Source organism: Corylus avellana, chromosome 2 (assembly GCF_965113065.1).
Source record: "Corylus avellana chromosome 2, dhCorAvel1.hap1.2, whole genome shotgun sequence".
Taxonomy (NCBI): Eukaryota; Viridiplantae; Streptophyta; class Magnoliopsida; order Fagales; family Betulaceae; genus Corylus; species Corylus avellana.
The window spans coordinates 40,434,517-40,453,187 of record NC_142491.1 but is presented as its reverse complement, the minus strand read 5'-3'; the positions used below and the strand labels follow the sequence as shown (position 1 = coordinate 40,453,187).

Here is an 18,671-nt window from a genome sequence, read left to right as displayed (position 1 = left end):
CTTTCCGACTTTCTAAAGGACTTGAACCTTTCGTTTACGGCTATCAGGAGACACCTTCGGCTCCTCGATTAGTACCTGGCTTCTTATTTTAACCAAAAAGGCTCCTTCGGCTTCCATCATTAATATAAGAATACCTATAGTTTTACATTCAACTCTAGGAAGACAAAAAGCTTCTTATTTAACCTGAAAGGCTCCTTCGGCTCTCACCGTTAACAGGAAAACCTTATTGCTTCATATTTAATTCATCTCTTATTCTCGATGTTCAACAATATGCAATAACATATCTCTTAAAATCATTCTTTTGTTTTCACAATCATCTCATTTCATTTCGCAAATTATTTCAATACATGTGAAAATAATTGAAAGCATATAATCATGTTATTCATAAAATATTCAAGCTCATGTAATAATCATACTTCGAAAGCTTTATAAAATGGTATCAATCTCAATAAGTAGTTATACTTACTAAAATAGTATCATGCTCAGTAAGTAGTTATACTTACATTTCACCGTTAAGCTGAATTCCCGCTCTAACCCTTGATTCTAATATTCATTGCATTTGGTACGCCCGCGCGCGACCATATATTAGTTTAAAATTATATTTAAAAGGCTAAAAGGCTAAAATTATCTCTATGCTCTATTCACAATTGGACAACATAATGATATATATCTAAAATATTATAATGTCACTCGGGCATCATAACAACTATATAGCATTGCCACATATTTTTATATGGGCATTACTACGGCATTAATGTAATATTTATCTAAAACTTCTAATATTATTTGGGCATCACAACAACGCTATTATAAAATACCTAATAAAATTTAGGTAGCACAACGACACAATTGTAATATTTAAAATGATGATTGAATATAATTCAATCACACTTTTTCGAGCAATTTAAACACCATAACTACATAAATTAAATTATAATAACTAAAATTGACATAAACTAAGAAAAAAAGAATTATAACTAAGCCAAAGCTTTTAAGTTCTAAAGCTTATAAATATTATAAGTATTTCTCACTTGAAATCTGAGAGAGAGAGAGAGCTTTTGTTTTGTGATTGAAAATATGTACAGCCCGGCCTATTTATAGGCTGAATTTTGGGACGAAACTGGAATTTTTATGAAAGCTTAGGACATGGTGGGAAATAACACTAAAGGTAGTAAAACAAAATTTGAACTGCAGCTCCTTATTGTGGGCGCCGAAATCAGCTTCGGTGAGTTTTGACAATATTTGACAACGCGAAGTTTGATACGGGGATAACACGAATTACTCATGGTCAATTTTTTTTTTATGTGTAAAAAAAATTTAAATTTTAGATCAAATAAATTGTATTTTTTTCAAATTTTTAGAATCCCAAAATCTTTCCTATCATTTTTTTTTTTTTTTTTAAATGACACGTAAGAGAAAAGTTAGCTATAAGTTGAATTTATATTGTGACCTTAACATCTCTTTTCATGAGAACATAGAATCTGAAATAGACGTGAACCAATTTTTCTTCTTTCTATAGTTTTATTATTAAGGGTTAAATACCTCAAACCCCCCTAGGGTTTGACAACTTTATTTTTTTTCCCCTAGGGTTTCACTTTTATCACAGGACCCCCCTGAGGTTTTGATAAATGACTAATTTAGTCCATCCGTTAGTTGACCATTAAGACTGACACGTGGACCAATCAGATGTTGACACGTGACACCTATTTAATTTTTAATTTTTTATTATTATTATTTTTTAAATTAACAAAAAAAATGTTTTTTTTTTTTTTTTTAAAAAAAGAAAAAAAAGAAAAGGGAAAACTGGGGGTGGCCGAGCCACCACCTTGGCCATTTGGGGGTGGCTCGGCCACCCCCTTTGGCCATGGGGGTGGCTTGGCCACCCCCATCTGGCCGGATGGGGGTGGCCGAGCCACCCCCTTGGAGCCCAAGGGGGTGGCTGAAACCACCCCCAGAACCCACTGGGGGTGGCTCGGCCACCCCCATGGAGCCTTGGGGTGGCCAAAACCACCCCCAACCACCATTGGGGGTGGTTTTGGCCACCCCCAAGGCTCCATGGGGGTGGCCCGGCCACCCCTAGTGCCTAGCCACCCCCAAATGGCCAAGGGGGTGGCTCCCAATTTTTTCCTTTTCTTTTTCTTTTTTTTTTTTGTTAATTTTTTTAAAAAAAAAATTAAAAAAATTAAATAGGTGCCACGTGTCAACATCTGATTGGTCCACGTGTCAGTCTTAACGGTCAACTAACGGATGGACTAAATTGGTCTTTATCAAAACCTCAGGGGGGTCCTGTGATAAAAGTGAAACCCCATGGAGAAAAAAATAAAGTTGCTAAACCCTAGGGGGGTTTGATGTATTTAACCCTATTATTCATTTATTAACCAAATATGCCTACTTGCACCCAAATAGGCCTACTTGCACCAACCATTTCAAGATAGTCCAGAAAAGTTTGTTTCAATTGCAACCAAATAGGCGTACTTGCACCAACCATTTCAAGATTGTCCAGAAAAGTTCGTTTCAATTGCAACCAAATATGCCTACTTGCACCAACCATTTCAAGATGGTCAAGAAAAGTTTGTTTCAATTGCAACCAAATAGGCCTACTTGCACCAACCATTTCAAGATAGTCCAGAAAAGTTTGTTTCAACGAGCAATTGATATATATATATATATATATATATATATATATATTTTAAGTATAATTAATTAAATCTTAAATGACCAATAATCTATAATGTGAATCAAAGCTAGCTCTAACTATCTACTTCCCGGTTCAAACTGAGAATATTAAATTAGACATCAAATATATTTTTCTAATATATTTGATTTAACTTAAAACCAAAATTGATACTAAAGCATTCTTAGCCATTCTAATAAATTCCTCGAGTGTTACATCTTCGTCAATGGATGTAAGCTTTAAGCCGAACCACTTAAATCTTGGTGTCATATGTGATTTGATTGCCTTATCTTTGTTATTCCATGTACTTCTTATTTTTCGCATCTCACGAGTCTTGGGTAATAGGATTAATTTCTTAACATTGTTAAAGTGATATTATCTGTAATTATAAATATATTTTTCATAAAAACCAAAAGGGTCAGATGTTCAAACTATGAGTAATGCTATAAGTCTTCCTAGAGTCATCACAAATGTGATGTAGCTTTTAAAATTATTAATAAATCAAAAGTCAATAAATCACATATCAAATTCAATTGTAATTTTAAAAGTCGCATCACATTTGAGATGACTATAGGAAGACTTTAAAAAGACTTATAGCATTACTCTCCAACTATAGTTACTGGCAACTAGAAGACAAATTTTTGAAGCATGTACTCAATTGTCTCGTGTATATATACTTTTTTTTGGAAAGTATATATAAGTTGGGGGTGGCCAAACCACCCCCATGGGCTATGGAGGTGGCCATGGTTTGGCCACCCCTAGTTGGCCCCCTAGCTAAAATGGGGGTGGTCGGCCACCTTCTATGGTCAAGATGGAGTGGCCTTATTATTATTATTATTTTAATTCTATATATATATATATATTTTTTTTTTTATTAATGGATATGTGTCCTATTTGTGACTCTAAGATTTTTGAAAAGAAATCCAAGCCATTAACTGAATTTATGACCGGGATATCTATTTGAAAGTATTTGAATTTATTTGGGTAAAACATTCATTTTTGTAGATTCAATACTTTAACTCTTGGTCTCTTCATTTATCACTTACACTACAAGGAGTAGCACGATAAAGGAGAAGAGGGGATATTGTTTGTCGGTAAGGCTTTTTTTTTTTTTTTTTTTTTTGTAAATTTATTAATTCATTTTTTATTTTTGAAAAGAATTATAATTCAGACCTATATCAATTTATCTTTATGAATGTTAAATAAGATGATGCTTATAAACTATGTAAATTGGATGTAGCATTTTTAATGAATTGACATTTTCTTAACCAATTCGTAAATGAATATCTATATATATTTTGTGTGAATGTTATCTAATATAAGATATAATAACACGTTATATGCTACTATATTAGTATACAATAGAAAAAATTCGCACATAGTGCAGGTTATACGCTCGTTTTTATAAAAATAAAGGGAGTTAAGTAACAAATTATGACTATTTTATGATTATCTAGCGCTAGCAATTTTTATAAAAATTAGCCTCCTTTTCTTTTTATTTTTTTATTTCTAATTCAAGAATTGATTTTTATTGACACATTTCAAGTTATATTATATCTATATATCAGTCTATTAAATAATATTATTCAATTTTTTTTTTTATTTTCTTTAATAAATTCACACGTCAATTTATAATTAATAAAATGATTAAGTAAAAATTTGACTTATCAATTTAGTTAGTTAGTGACTACCTTGTCAATCATACACCCTTAATGATTTCATCAATTATAAGACCCGTGTCAATTTGAAAGTAGATGCATTAAAAGCTCTAATACCAAAAACATTTCTCATATATATATATATATATATATATATATATTAACAAAAGTTAATGTTACATGAATAATAATATATCTACACGAGAATATCAAATAACATGTGACTACATTTTTATCTACTATTATCATAATGTTGACGTGACAGTCTCAAACAATCATTAAATATTTTATATTTTTTATTATTAAGATGAACAGAGAGAACATCTTCATTTTTTAGCTATAAGTAAGGTACTGTATACAATACAAATTGAAATCAAGGGGGACAAAAATAAAGTTGTTAATCAAAGGCGTTTAACCCAATAAAAATGGATTTCGCTTAAGTGGGGTAAAGAAAAACTACAAGAAATTTCCATAAAAAAACATCATAGAAGACTGTCGGTTAAAAGCAACGTGTAATAACTAGGAAATAGAAATGTCATTATACGAGGTAATGGCCATTCAGTGAGTTTCGCATTGATTGGCACTTCATCGTTTTTCCGTGAAGTAGGTTTCGTTCTTTTGAGTTGTTGCAGCCACTCAATTCTCAAAGTTGAAAGGGGTTTCTCCTCCATCCAAAGTTCATGTAAAATATCTGAGATCCCGCAATATCTTAGCGAGCTTTCGATTAATTTGTTGATTGCTTCTGATTTTCACTATTTATCTGTGAATTTTTTTGATTATCCTCTTGCATTTTTTAATTTTCTTCCTTAAAAATATGTGGTTCAATTTGTTGATTTTTTGCACTTCAGGGAATCTGAGATTGGATCTATTATTCCCGGCTTGCCGGATGACTTGGGTTTGAGATGTTTGGCGAAGATGTCACATGGGTACCATGGGCTGCTTGAAACTGTGTCGAAAAGGTGGAGAGATTTGATCCACAGCTCTGACTATGCCGCCTTTAAAGCGAGAGAAGGATGGTGCGGAGATTGGCTATTTGTTCTTACTGATGGCTCTAGCACTGAGTGGGTTGCCTATGATCCCCAAGCTGATACATGGCATCCTCTGCCCAAGATTTCCACCGCCCATCCTGAGTGTGAGCACTTTGGGTTTTCGTGTGTATGTGTTTGCAGTCGGTTGTTGGTGATTGGTGGGTCTTATAAGCCGCTCGAGCCTGAATTTCCCAATCAAAGGCCTTTCATATCAAATGATGTGATGCAGTTCGATCCATACAAAAAACAGTGGACTAGCATAGCAAGTATGCGAACGCCTCGGTCGCATTTCGCATGCAGTGTTATCGGTGGTAAGGTTTATGTAGCTGGAGGACGCAACTCATCTTGCACCAGAGGGCTTGCTCTTGCTGAGGTTTATGATCCCTTGACAGACAAGTATGTTCATATGTACATCTTTATCTATGTTCAAGTCTTCAAACATGTCCTGGAACTGATTAATAATTGTCATTTTCTTCTTGTCTTCTTTTTAGTATTTGGTAGGAATTTGATGCATACTGACATACTGTAACTAGAAACTATCCCAAAACTTTATTGAATGATGCACATGCTTTTTTTGTACAGATCGAGATTTTTCTCTTATGCATGATACTGTTTAGGGGGCTTTCGGTCTAGCATGAATTTTATTTTGACTTTTATTATACTTGTTCCCAGTCGTACCATCCAGGAAAATTCTGTCCTTGTGCGTGAAATTTTTCATACCAAGAAAAATTATAATAAAAAAGAAAAGAAAAGGCAATGATAATGGAGAAATTGGGCCTTCATTGCAAAGGGATAAATCTGGTTCGGCAGCGCATTACGATAACTTCTTTTTTTCTTCTCCTTAATGGGATATGAGATTGTCCTCCAAACACTAATCCTGAAACAGGCCCCTATCTAGTTTCCGTTAGCAAACGTTCATGAACTTACTCTTCTGTCTCTCAGTCGGCATTGGAACCTGACCCAACAAGGTCTCTTTCAGCGATGGGATAAAAATAATTGGAATCAAACCTTCAAACATGGAGAGTCATACGAAGACTACCTTTGGAGCAAAATCGTCCTTAATTCTGAGGGAAGTGCTATGTTCAGATTGCACAGAGAACCATGCCATTCAGCATTGGCATAGCTAGGTGTTGGCTTAAGCAATGGTGAGAGTACCTGAGCCAGTGATGACATTGGCAGGAGAGGCTAAAGGAAAGATTCCACCTCTCTCTCATGAATAAATTTGATGGATCGTACCAATACGAGTGCTGCTTTCAGATGCATTAGAACCTGTTGCTGTTTGTTCCCTTTGTGGGAGTCAACTGCTTGCTAGTTTGTCCAGAAAATCTCTTATGTATTGAGTTTCCTATAGTTGAACCAATTCTTGGTAAAAGTTTTGCCATATTTTAGGTAGGTAAAGAGCGAGGGGGTCTTCGAGACTATGAATATTTTGGTAACCATATATGCATATAAAATGACAGCAATGGAATGCCAATCCTCAGGCTTTATTTGTAAAGTCTCTATTCCTTGGTAGTCCAAAATTTTCTTTTTGATTCAGATCTGGCGTTTTCTTTTTGCGTCCGTTTGATTGCAGCAGTAGTTTTCTTGCAGCTTGTACGCTGCTCTGTCATAGGCTTGCTTCCTTCCGGCTTGTAGGCCACAAAGATAGGCATAGGAGAAAGAGATATGAGGTGCAATAGGGGGAATGAGTAGAAAGGTCATGAATGAGATGGGGAGATTTTTTAAGGAATAGCCTTGAATCTTGAGAATGAGAATGTAGGGGTTGTTGTCTTTGGTACTGCTACCGCAATTAAAGAAGGAGATCAGAACAAAGAAGGAAAGTAGGCTTGACCGTGGTTGGCTCTCAGGCCTTAGCCCTGTCTTCTTATGTCGGAGTGAAAGTGCTTGGCTTTCCCCATGTGTGACCATAATGGGTGAGCCTTTGAATCAAAAGGTTAGAAGCCAACCCTCTCATTGATTGATCAATGCGAACTAACTGAATACTTGTTCCATAAATTCCCTGAATTAGTTTTCTATTTCCATAAAGGATATAATTGACAACTCAACTAAAATGGGAAATTCCCTGATAAAGCTGCTTGCAAGCTCTGGGAGTACTCGACTGAAAGGAGAGGGCTTTGCAGCTGCTGCCCAACAAGGTGGATGAACCTTGCAGAGGAACTATTGATACAAACACTGGCCCCAAGTCTCTATATTCCCAATTTGGTCAATTCTAACTAAGATGGGAAATTCCCTGATAAAGCTGCTAGCAAGCTTTGGTAGTACTCAACTAAAAGAAGAGGGCTTTGCAGCTACTGCCCAACAAGGTGGATGAACCTTGAGGAGGAACCCAACAAGAAAATGGCTGCATCAGTTTTCTTGCTGCATCCGTTAATAGCCGAAAACATAAGTAGACAATTTGGGATTTTCCTTGGGAGGTATTGGGAAGGAATTGGAATGTAATAATATCTATTCATATAGTTACACAAGAAAAGGTTCTCTATTGATTCAAACGATGTGCCTGCGGGATAGGGATAGAGAAAGAGGAAAAAGCTGAAGATTTGACATAGTGGAGTTTTTTCAAAGAGGAAAAGTCAACTCAATTTATTTCGTACCTTTCGCTCAATGAGAAAATGGGCAGATTTTACAGGATCAAACCTATTGGACTTGAGGAATGATGGAAGGGTATAAAAAAAAAAAAAAAAGAATTTAAAAAAAGAAGAAATGTTTGTGCTTAATGGAAAAGAATGTGACCTGTACCTGACCAAGCCAAGGAACTTTGCCAGGCCAAGTCGAGCAAGGGGAAGATTATTGTATTTCGTGGACTGTATTTCACTTGACTCAACTCATTATTTTGATGTTACTGTTTTTGCTGGAAATTTAGTGCTCTTTATTTTTTAAAAATTACTGTAGTGCATAATCACCTCATTTGATTAGCAAAAACAAATAAGGTAACTTTATTTAAATTTCTCCCTGCTTTTTTCTTCGGTAATGTTCAATATTGGTTATAACCAAGCACAATTTGCAGGTGGGAGGAACTGCCGCCAATGCCCAATCCACTGATGGACTGCTTAGGCTTATCATATAAAGGCAAATTTCATGTGCTGAGTGACCAGGTGGGCCTGCCACACCAAACAACCTCTGAGGTTTTCAGTCCATTGGATGGAACATGGTGCACTGTGGAAGACGTCTGGCCTTTCTCAAGGGCAATGCAGTTTGCAGTTCAGGTGATAGGGGATGATCGTGTATATACTGCTGTAGATTGGGGTGAGAGCTTAATTAAAACAAGGGATGGGGAAAAAGGGGACTGGCACGATGTAGGTTCAGTTCCTTCAGTGGTTCTTCCTGGCCACTCCCGCCCATTGGAGGCCTTTGGTTATGGGTTTGCCACATTAAGATGTGAATTATATATTCTGGGAGGGAAGGCTCTCAAGTGGGAGGAATCACCAGGACCTGGGAGGTTTGACATTGTAAAGTTGGGTTTGGCAAGGGTTTGTGACCCTTCAGTCAGGCCATTAAGATGGAGGGAAACTAGACCCATGTGTCTGTCAGCACGTGGCTCTATCATAGGATGTGCATCCATGGAAGAGAAATCTTCATTTTGCTCAAGGTAATGTAATGTAATCTTTGATGGCGAACTCAACTAAAGTTAACAAAGCCTTAATGGTGGTTTTGTTGATTGTTGTGCAAAACCCTGTATAATCTTCAATGGGGAGTCTCCAAGAGTCATCTATGCCATTCATTGGGTTTGCCTTCATGTGACTGGAGAGACTTCAATGTTCAACTCTTTCATTATTTTTTTTAGCTGGGGGGTGTTGTATTGGGCGTTACATGATATGGGATGATTTAATTTCAATTTGTATTTCTGAATGTGAGCCTCTTCTGTTGGTTTTTTGTTGTTGATGCTTTTCTGTTAGTTTTTCAAGAATTGAGATCCCCTCCAATTGAGTAAAAATTGGAAATTCTCTAATTGTTAATCGTGGTCTTTCATTTTAAATCTAATGGTCTATAAAATGCCTGCTGTTTTTGTATAAACGAGGCATTAAATACTGGCTTTTGTTTTACAGAGGTTTAAATGATTTTATATACTATTAGATTTAAAATGAAGGGTCACGATTAACAATTAGAGAATCTCTAATTTCTCCCCAATCGGAGGGGATCCGGATCCATTTTTCAAATGAGTTTTGAGAAGTGGGTTTTTTTCTTTTGGCTTTGTCTGCTGAATGAAAATGGTTATGCACGTGCTTAGGGGTGGCAGAATATCCCACTCCTTCCGAAGAAAGAGATTGCTAAGACTTGCAAAGAATTGACATGAAATCTGGAAAAGATTTGTTAACCAAATAATAGAGCTGCCTAAGTGCTCTTAGGTAGATTTAAAAAGTTTAACTAAGAAGTACAATCTTTTTCTGAATGTTGACTGAAAGAATCCTAGTAGGCATTTATACTACACTTGCATAAGAATGTTCCTTGATGTTATTAGATGTTTGATATTGTGGAGATATATGTCCATTTCTGATCTTTCCCAAGTAATTTGCTATTTGTTTGCCTTTTCTTTTTCCTTGAGATTCGCTGTTTTCTTCATATTATGGACTTGGTTATGGGTGTTGTCTTTCCCTGGAGAAAAGTTTTCCCTCTTCTTCATATCTTCCCTTTTTTCCTTTGGGATATCCATTCATGAAGATGGGGAAAAAATGGGCTGTGATTGCATAATCTGAGTAATTGATGATGAGGTTTCCTCTACCATCAACTACTGACCGAGTGGTTTTTCCGTGATATCACCCTTGCATAAAAAGAAAAATGGTGCTGAAACGTTGCATGATATGGCATTGATGATAATGAGAATTTATAGGGGAATGTTGTAACACTCCAGTCACACATTGAAAAGGCGGCCAGCGCTTTTATTAAATTGTTGCATAATGATATTTTGACATTTTGTTGGCAGTACCTTTTGTTTTTTTTTTTGGCAAATACAACTAAAAACAAAGCAAACCAAGAAACACGAGAAGAAAGGAAACTACAATGGCCAAGGAAAGGGATGAAATTTTAATGCATATATTTTTAATTGTAGAGACGGCATATCTAGCAAGATTGTGCGCATGCCAATTAACATCGCCATGAACTTCGGGAAAGGATTAGATTGAATAAAATTTAGTAGTTGAAGATCATTGACATAAACAGTTCCAATTGTCAATCTAGTGAAAATCCCTGATTGAAAAAGACAAAAACATCTTGCAAGTCACCCTCGTTGGTAATAATATTATGCAGGGCTAGCCCAAGGCTGCTTGTTTTCTCTAAATTATGCAGGGCTACAGGAGCACCACTAGGCCAAATCACACTCCAAAAAAATGAGAAAAGCATCTCACTTTGATTAGCCTTGGGGGATTTCTCTCCTAATAATTGAACTCTAATAGCGATCTTTTGTCATCTAATTCCTCGTACTTCACATCACATATGGTTGAATGCCGATGTCAGCTTTGATAATGATTGGTGTTCAGGGGGAGGGGGGTGTGGAAGGGATCTCTGGAGGCCGGTCAATTGGCTTATGCATGTGTTGGTATCAGAAGCTGTGTGCTCTGTTTTTGTATGCTTCCAGGGATTGAGGAGGGCATGACGTTGCATTTTAAGAGATTGACATCATATTTCTTGCTATATAAGCAATTACAACCTTCACCCTTTACCCAGCTGACCTTCAACATTCACTACCAACCTGCCTAGTCATGGTAATGTCACCCTTACTTCTGTTATGAATTTCTAGAGCCCTGGATCAAATTTTTCTACTTTCTTACATTGTTTTAGTAACTCCTTCTGATGTAATAAACAGAGAAAAATTTCCTAGGATTTATCATTTGTGCAGTCGCCAATTACTGTTCTTACTGCTAAAATACCATTTGATGTTTCTCCTTCCCTACTTTTTAACCCTTGTTTTTAATTTTCTCTTCCTTTGTGGAGGTTTATAAATATGGATGTTCCTGCATGTCTCTCTGTTGTAGGGGTTGAACGATGAAGTTGGTGTCAAAGATTCTGGATACCAACCCATGAGGATGAGGAATCCGAGACAAGGAGGATTTAAAGCCACCTATTGCATCTTTGGTAAGTGATCAATGCACCACATGATCATAGTTGTTTCAAAGAAAATTTTTCGTCAAATGAAAATGGCTTTGATTTGTGTCACGTGCCAATCTGCATACGACACAAGTTGGGGTGTCCAACATGCTCAACTTGCGTTCTGTATGCACAGGACACAGAACACAAGCCATACTAAGCATGTTGGAGACATTAACGTCACTAGTTTTATATATTGCAGTGATGATGGGGCTGGACAACATAGGCTTTGTGGCTAACATGGCAAGCTTGGTTTTATATTTCATGTTCATCCTGCACTTTGACCTCTCTGGTTCTGCAAACACAACCACAAACTATTTGGGTACAGCATTCTTGCTGACAATCGTTGGAGGGTTCATCTCTGATAGCTATATGACTCGTCTCAATACTTGTCTACTCTTTGGTGTGATTCAACTACTGGTAAAGTTTACTTCTCTAAGTAGAAACAATAATCCTCTCCTTGCTATAGACATCAATGATATATATGCTTTGGGGTGTTCTCTACTTAATTTCAGGGATATATTTTGCTCAAAATTCAATCCCATTATCATAAACTGCAACCTGAACCTTGTGGGAAGTCTACCTGCGTTCATGGTACAAAAGCTTTTCTGTTTTATGATTCGATAGGCTTGCTGGGACTTGGAGGAGGTGGAATCAGAGGCGCTGTTCCAGCTTTAGGGGCTGATCAGTTTGACGACAAGGATCCTGAAGAACGCAAGCATATAGCCACCTTCTTCAATTGGTTTCTGCTTAGCATTACCATTGGGGCTTCCATTGGTGTAACATTTGTGGTGTATGTCAGCTCACATGTTGGGTGGGACAAAGGTTTTATCATCTCCATGTCGTGCGCATTTGTTGGTCTTGTCTTTGTTGCATTAGGAAAGCCATTTTATCGTGTTCGGGTGCCAGGAGAAAGTCCATTGTTGAGAGTCTTACAGGTTTTGGTGGTGACAGTGAAGAACTGGAAGGTAGATGTACCCAACTCGGATGAACTCTATGAGCTACGCGATCACAAGTCTCTTTCAAATGGAGAGCTCATCCCTCACAGCAACCAGTTCAGGAGGATTTCTTAGCTATATAAAAAAAGTAAATTTAATTATTTAATCAATATTTTTGTGAAGACAACCTATGTATAACTGATCCGACTTATATGTTTGACTAGATTACTAGACAAGGTGGCTTTTCTGCCAAAAGGCATGGAGGCAAGAAAATGGAGGGTGTGCAGGGTAACACAAGTAGAAGAAGTGAAGATTCTGGCAAGGATGATGCCCATCCTACTAAGCACCATCCTCATGAACACATGTTTAGCCCAGCTGCAGACCTTTTCTGTCCAACAAGGGACCATCATGAACACACGCATTGGCCAATTAAACGTCCCACCAGCCTCAATTCCGGTGATTCCTTTAGTGTTCATGTCCCTTCTCATACCGGTCTACGAATTCGCCTTTGTGCCAATCTTGCACAAAATCACCGATCACCCCAACGGCATAACCCACTTGCAGAGAGTTGGGGTTGGACTTGTCCTCTCCGCACTCTCAATGGGAATAGCAGGCATCATAGAGGTGAAGAGGAAGCACGAATTCATCCACCACAATTATCGCATCAGCCTCTTTTGGCTTGCTTTCCATTATGCCATCTTCGGAATTGCGGATATGTTTACACTCGTGGGGCTGCTGGTGTTTTTCTATAAGGAGGCTCCTGCCGGCATGAGATCCCTTTCCACTTCCTTCTCCTGGCTCTCTTTGTCTATCGGCTACTACTTGAGTTCTGTGTTCGTTGAGCTCATAAACTTGGTCACTGGTAAGCTCAGTAAGAGCAAGACGGGGTGGCTGGAAGGGCGCGACATGAATACAAACCATGTGGAGCGCTTCTACTGGTTCTTGGCAATTCTCAGCGCTCTCAACTTCGCCAATTATGTGTTTTGGGCTAAATGGTACAAGTATAAAACAGATGTTCCGATTGCTGAAGAAATGCTACTCAGATCAAGCCAAGCAGGCGGCGTAGATCAATCATTGTCTGCCAGTACTATGAGCTTTATATCCAAAAACCAAGAACAAGAAGATCAGAGGCAGAATGGGGTTAAGTAATCTTACATGACAACTTAATTACCTTGATCACCATTCTGAAAGTTGAGCAAGTAGTGTCCTCATTATATATTACATAATATTTATACAAACCTTCCTCCTCCTCTGCAATCCAACAAAAAAGGGAGGAAAGTTTGCTTTTTTGATAATATGTATGCTCTATAGCTGAATAAAGTACTTTCATATGTATATTTGAAGTGTTAATGAATGGTGGGCAAGATTTAGCATCGAGTATATTTCTCTTGTACTCATCGACTAGCAGCAAAAGCTATCCTGAGGGTAGCCATTTTCTTTGTTGATATCATAGTGTGTATTTTTGTGCTCGAATAATGAATACTCCTTGAGGAGTCTTGATGATGTTTGGCTATAATTTACCTTCTTGCATTTTGTTTGTTGCTGCGATTTGAGACATCAGTAAGTTAAAATATATGCGCTAGTAAAAAAGAAACAAAATACAAAAAACAAACTGTAAAAAGTGAATCTAAATTAAAGTTCTCAGCAATTTTTCTTTTAATATAGACAACTAAATGGAGGGGAGTGGTTGTGACCACGAGATCCGGTGTAGAACAAACTGATTGCTCGATTATGGTGCAGACCAGATCTAATGCAGTATGTTCTGCGCCAGATCAGGATGGTTGCAATCACAAGATCTGGCTCATGAGGGTGGTAGTGATCATCTCAATGGCTCGGGGTGGTGCGCAACCACCCCCCTTAGAGTTTGATAGGGGTGACCATCCACCTCCTCACCCCGAGAGAGGGTGGTCGGCCTGCCATGATAGTGACTCCTTAAAAGTGTAAAATAGAGGGATGGTTAGGCCACCCCTCGTATACTTTCCTTTTCCAATTTTTTAAAGATTGCATGTCATTCCTTAGTCATATGGATTATCGAAGTCAGTTTAGTGGCAATATGGGAAGTCATTCAGGTCGGTAGCATCGGACTAGTTGATCGGTTTTGGCGCCCAGCCTTAGATTTAGCTCTACTTTGGCATTTCCAAAGAGACAATATTCCATTTATTATCACAAAGTCTTCTGTATTAATGCCTCAATACAATCAACAAAGAAAATGGCCGTTCTCAGGATAGCTCTTTGCTGCTAGTCGATTAGTACAAGAGAAAGATACTCAATATGCCAGACTCCCAACTGATAAAAGATATTAAATCCAAGAAAACATTTAGTTCTGAATCTTGCCCACCATTCATGCATGAACACTTCAAATATACATGAGAAAGTACTTAATTTATTAATCAGTAGAGCATACATATTAAGTTGTCATGCATGTAAGATTACTTAAACCACATTCTTTTTCTGATCTTCTTGTTCTTGGTTCATGGGGGCGGCTTGGTTTTTAGTTATAAAGCTCAGAGTACTAGCAGACAATGACTGATCTACGCTGCCTGCTTGGCTTGATCTGAGTAGCATCTCTTCATCAATGGGAACATCAGTTTTATACTTGTACCATTTTGCCCAAAACACATAATTTGCAAAATTAAGGATGCTGAGAACTGCCAAGAACCAGTAGAAGCGCTCCAGGTGATTCTTGTCCATGTCACGCCCTGCAAGCCACCCGGTCTTGCTCTTACTGAGCTTACCGGTGACCAAGTTGATGAGCTCAACGAACACCGTGCTCAAGAAGAAGCCAATGGACAGAGAGAGCCAGCTGAAGGAGGTGGAAAGGGATCTCATGCCGGGAGGAGCCTCCTTGTAGAAAAACTCCAGCAGCCCCACGAATGTAAACATGTCAGCAATTCCAAAGATGGCATAGTGGAAACCAAGCCAGAAGAGGCTGATGCGATAATTGTGGTGGACGAATTCATGCTTCCTCTTCACCTCTATGATGCCTGCTATTCCCATTGAGATTGCAGAGAGGACAAGTCCAACCCCCACTCTCTGCAAATGAGTTATGCCGTTGGGGTGACCGGTGATTTTGCGCAAAATCGGCACGAAGGCGAATTCGTAGACGGGTATGAGAAGGGACATGAACACTAAAGGAATCACGGGAATTGAGGCTGGTGGGACATTCAATCTGCCAATGAGTGTGTTCATGATTGTCCCTTGTTGGACAGAAAAGGTTTGCAACTGAGCTAAACATGTGTTCATGAAGATGGTGCTTATGAGGATGGGCATCATCCTTGTCAGAATCTTCACTTCTTCCACTTGCGTTACACTGCAGACACTCCATTTTCTTGCCTCCATGCCTTTTGGCAGAACTGCCGCCTTGTCTAGTAATCTAGTCGAACATATAAGTTGAACAAATCAGTTATGTAACACTCAGTCCTAAATGAAATGATATTGTTCGCTTTGGGTCAAGCCTGCACTGTTTTATTATTTGGTTTGAAAATATTGATTAAATGATTAAATTTTTTTTTTTTTTAATGGGATTAAAGCTAATAAATCGTGCCTGAACTGGTTGGTGTGGGGGATGAGCTCTGCATTTGAAAGAGACTTGCGCTGGCGTAGCTCATAGAGTTCATCCGAGTTGGGAACATCTACCTTCCGGTTCTTCACTGTCACCACCAAAACCTGCAAGACTCTCAACAATGGACTTTCTCCCGGCACCCGAACACGATAAAATGACTTTCCTAATGCAAGACAGACAAGGCCAACAAATGCGCACGACATGGAGATGCTAAAACCTTTGTCCCACCCAACATGTGAGCTGACATACACCACAAATGTTACACCAATGGAAGCCCCAATGGTAATGCAAAGCAGAAACCAATTGAAGAAGGTGGCTATAAGCCTGCGTTCTTCGGGGTCCTTGTCGTCAAACTGATCAGCCCCTAAAGTTGGAACAGAGCCTCTGATTCCACCTCCTCCAAGTGCCACCAACCATATCGAAGCATAAAACAGCAAAGCTTTTGTTCCATGGACGCAGGTTGACTCCCCACAAGGCTCAGGTTGCAGTTTATGGTAATGGGATTGAATTATAAGCAACACATATCCCTGAAATTAAGTAGAACACCCCCAAAGCATATATATCATTGATGAACCCCATTGCTGACATTTGTTTCTACTTAGAGAAGTAATTAAAGTTTACCAGTATTTGAATCGATCCAAAGAGAATACAAGTGTTGAGATGAGTCATATAGCTATCAGAGATGAACCCTCCGACAACTGTCAGCAAGAATGCCGTGCCCAAAAAGTTGGTGGTCGTGGTTGCAGAGCCAGAGAGGTCAAAGTGCATGATGAACAAGAAATATAAAACCATGCTTGCCATATTAGCCACAAATCCTATGTTGTCCAGCCCCATCATCACTGCAATATATAAAACTAGTGATGTTAATGTCGACACCAACATGCTTATATGGCTTGTGTTATGTGTCGTGTGCATACAGAACGTAAGTTGAGCGTGTCGTATGCGAATTGGCATGCGCCCGACACAAATCAAAGCCAAATTCATTTGAAATACTTACCAAAGATGAAATAGGTGGCTCTAAACCCTCCTTGTCTCGGATTCTTCATGTTCATGGGTTGGTGTTCAAAATCTTTGACACCAACTTCATCGTTCAACCCCTACAAGTATGAATAAACAGTACAGATTTGAGAAACTGACACACGTAAGAACAGTAATTGGCGACTGCATAAATCCTCTGTTCATTACACCAAGAAGTACTATAATTAGCTTTATTCATAAGAAGAAAAAAAAACTAGAAAAATCTCATCCAAAGCTCTAGAAATGATCCCATTACCATGACTAGGCAGGTTGGATGTCAGCTGTGTAAATGGGGAAGGTTGTAAATGCTTTATATAATAAGAAATATGATGTCAATCGCATAAAATGCAACGTTGCCCTCTTCAATGCCTGGAAGCGTGCAAAAACAGGCCACTACGGCATCTGATACTAAAAGTGCATAAGCCAATCGAGCGGCATTCCAGAGATCCCAACATTGTCAAATAGACGGCGCTGATATGAGCACACAACCATGTGATGTGAAGTACGAGGGAGTAGATGACAAAATATCGCTATTACGTGACAGGAAAAACCAGAGTTCAATTATTTGGAGAGAAATCTCCAAAGCTAATCGAAGTGAGAGGCGTTTAACATTTCTTGGAGTGTAAGATTATTGGCATCCATGAAAGAGCCGCCTTGGGCGACTACCCTGCAAGATGTTGATTTTGCCTTTCTCAGTCAGGACTGTCCACTAGATTGACATTTGGAACCCCTTATCTCTCAAAGTCGTCAACTCTTGAATTTTATCAGTTGGAATGGGAATACTTCCAAACACATCATTGGTAGCGGCCCACTTGGCGAGATGGTTTGTACTTCTAAAAACTTTTGTAGCATTCCAAGTTTGAAAGTACTGTAGTTTCAACTGAAACAAAATAGTCACCCTCAATCAACAAATTGTTGCAACCTTGAGAGATAGCAAGATCTTTCCTGTAAGAGCAGCTATGGATTCTCACTTGTTCAAATCAGTGGAATGAAGTTTTTTGATAAATGCTGAGATCAGTGGCGGAGCCACATAGGAATTTGGGGGTGCCAAAAGATTTTAAATTTTTTTTTCCCAAAAATTAAACAAAAATAAAAAATAAAAAATCCAAGGATGCTGGTAAATTTTAATAATGCCGAAACTTAATACATATGTATGGTAACCAAAAAAAATCCTTATTTAATACATATGTATGATAAACTTTAATATCCATATGATTGTTTATTTTGTTGTTTAATGTTTATAAACTTTGATTGTCTCTTACAGGGTCGTGATTTAACTTAAAAATTTTAGGTTCATGAATAAACTTTAAGTTTATGAATTGATTGATTTAACTTGCTGAAAGCTTCAATTTAGATTCGATACTTGATGATTTTGTTCTTCTAAAAGATTGTAAAGTGCAATTCTAGACACTTTTTTTTTTTTTTGATATATATGGTGCCGACATGTTACATTTTTAATATATCAATTTGAGCACATATTTATGAACTTTTATAGATATTTTTTTTGTGATGCATATATTATGTGAATTACTAAATTTTTTGGGTGGAGAAAATTTTAGGACGCTAAAAAAATTTTAGCGGCACCCTCAATATGAATTGTCTGGCTCCCACATTGGCTGAGATGATTTTACCTAATGAGTTGCTTAGGACAGGAGCAGTGGTTGAAAAATAAGCATTTTAGTAGCAACATCAAGTTAATCTTCAAATAACCTTTGG

General features: G+C 37.9%; 2 protein-coding genes and 1 pseudogene across 3 annotated transcripts; 2 read left to right on the top strand and 1 right to left on the bottom strand.

The window, feature by feature from the left end:
• The first annotated feature begins 4,885 nt into the window (after nt 1–4,885).
• Nucleotides 4,886–9,237, top strand: LOC132167964 (Galactose oxidase/kelch repeat superfamily protein). Its single transcript, XM_059579018.1, has 3 exons — nt 4,886–5,014; nt 5,181–5,756; nt 8,365–9,237. Coding segments are annotated over exons 1-3 (1,164 nt in total). The 5' UTR covers nt 4,886–5,012; the 3' UTR covers nt 8,951–9,237.
• Nucleotides 9,238–11,361: 2,124 nt separating this feature from the next.
• On the top strand, nt 11,362–13,735 carry LOC132175514 (protein NRT1/ PTR FAMILY 4.6-like; annotated as a pseudogene). The gene is made up of 4 exons (XR_015911579.1): nt 11,362–11,426; nt 11,641–11,858; nt 11,954–12,510; nt 12,601–13,735. The product of XR_015911579.1 is annotated as a protein NRT1/ PTR FAMILY 4.6-like (transcript).
• An 843-nt stretch (nt 13,736–14,578) lies between these two features.
• Nucleotides 14,579–17,535, bottom strand: LOC132166896 (protein NRT1/ PTR FAMILY 4.6). The gene is made up of 5 exons (XM_059577753.2): nt 17,212–17,535; nt 16,936–17,035; nt 16,560–16,777; nt 15,921–16,465; nt 14,579–15,749 (listed from the first exon to the last, which is right to left on the bottom strand). Exons 1-5 carry the CDS (start codon nt 17,212–17,214, stop codon nt 14,810–14,812), a joined length of 1,806 nt encoding a protein of 601 aa, XP_059433736.1. The 5' UTR covers nt 17,215–17,535; the 3' UTR covers nt 14,579–14,809.
• Between the last annotated feature and the right edge of the window lie 1,136 nt (nt 17,536–18,671).

Coding starts and splice junctions, on each gene's coding strand:
- LOC132167964 (XM_059579018.1), top strand. Junction 5,757..8,364: donor TATGATCCCTTGACAGACAA/GTATGTTCATAT, acceptor CACAATTTGCAG/GTGGGAGGAACTGCCGCCAA.
- LOC132166896 (XM_059577753.2), bottom strand. Junction 16,778..16,935: donor AGCCACCTATTTCATCTTTG/GTAAGTATTTCA, acceptor TATATATTGCAG/TGATGATGGGGCTGGACAAC. Junction 15,750..15,920: donor CCCCACACCAACCAGTTCAG/GCACGATTTATT, acceptor ATGTTCGACTAG/ATTACTAGACAAGGCGGCAG.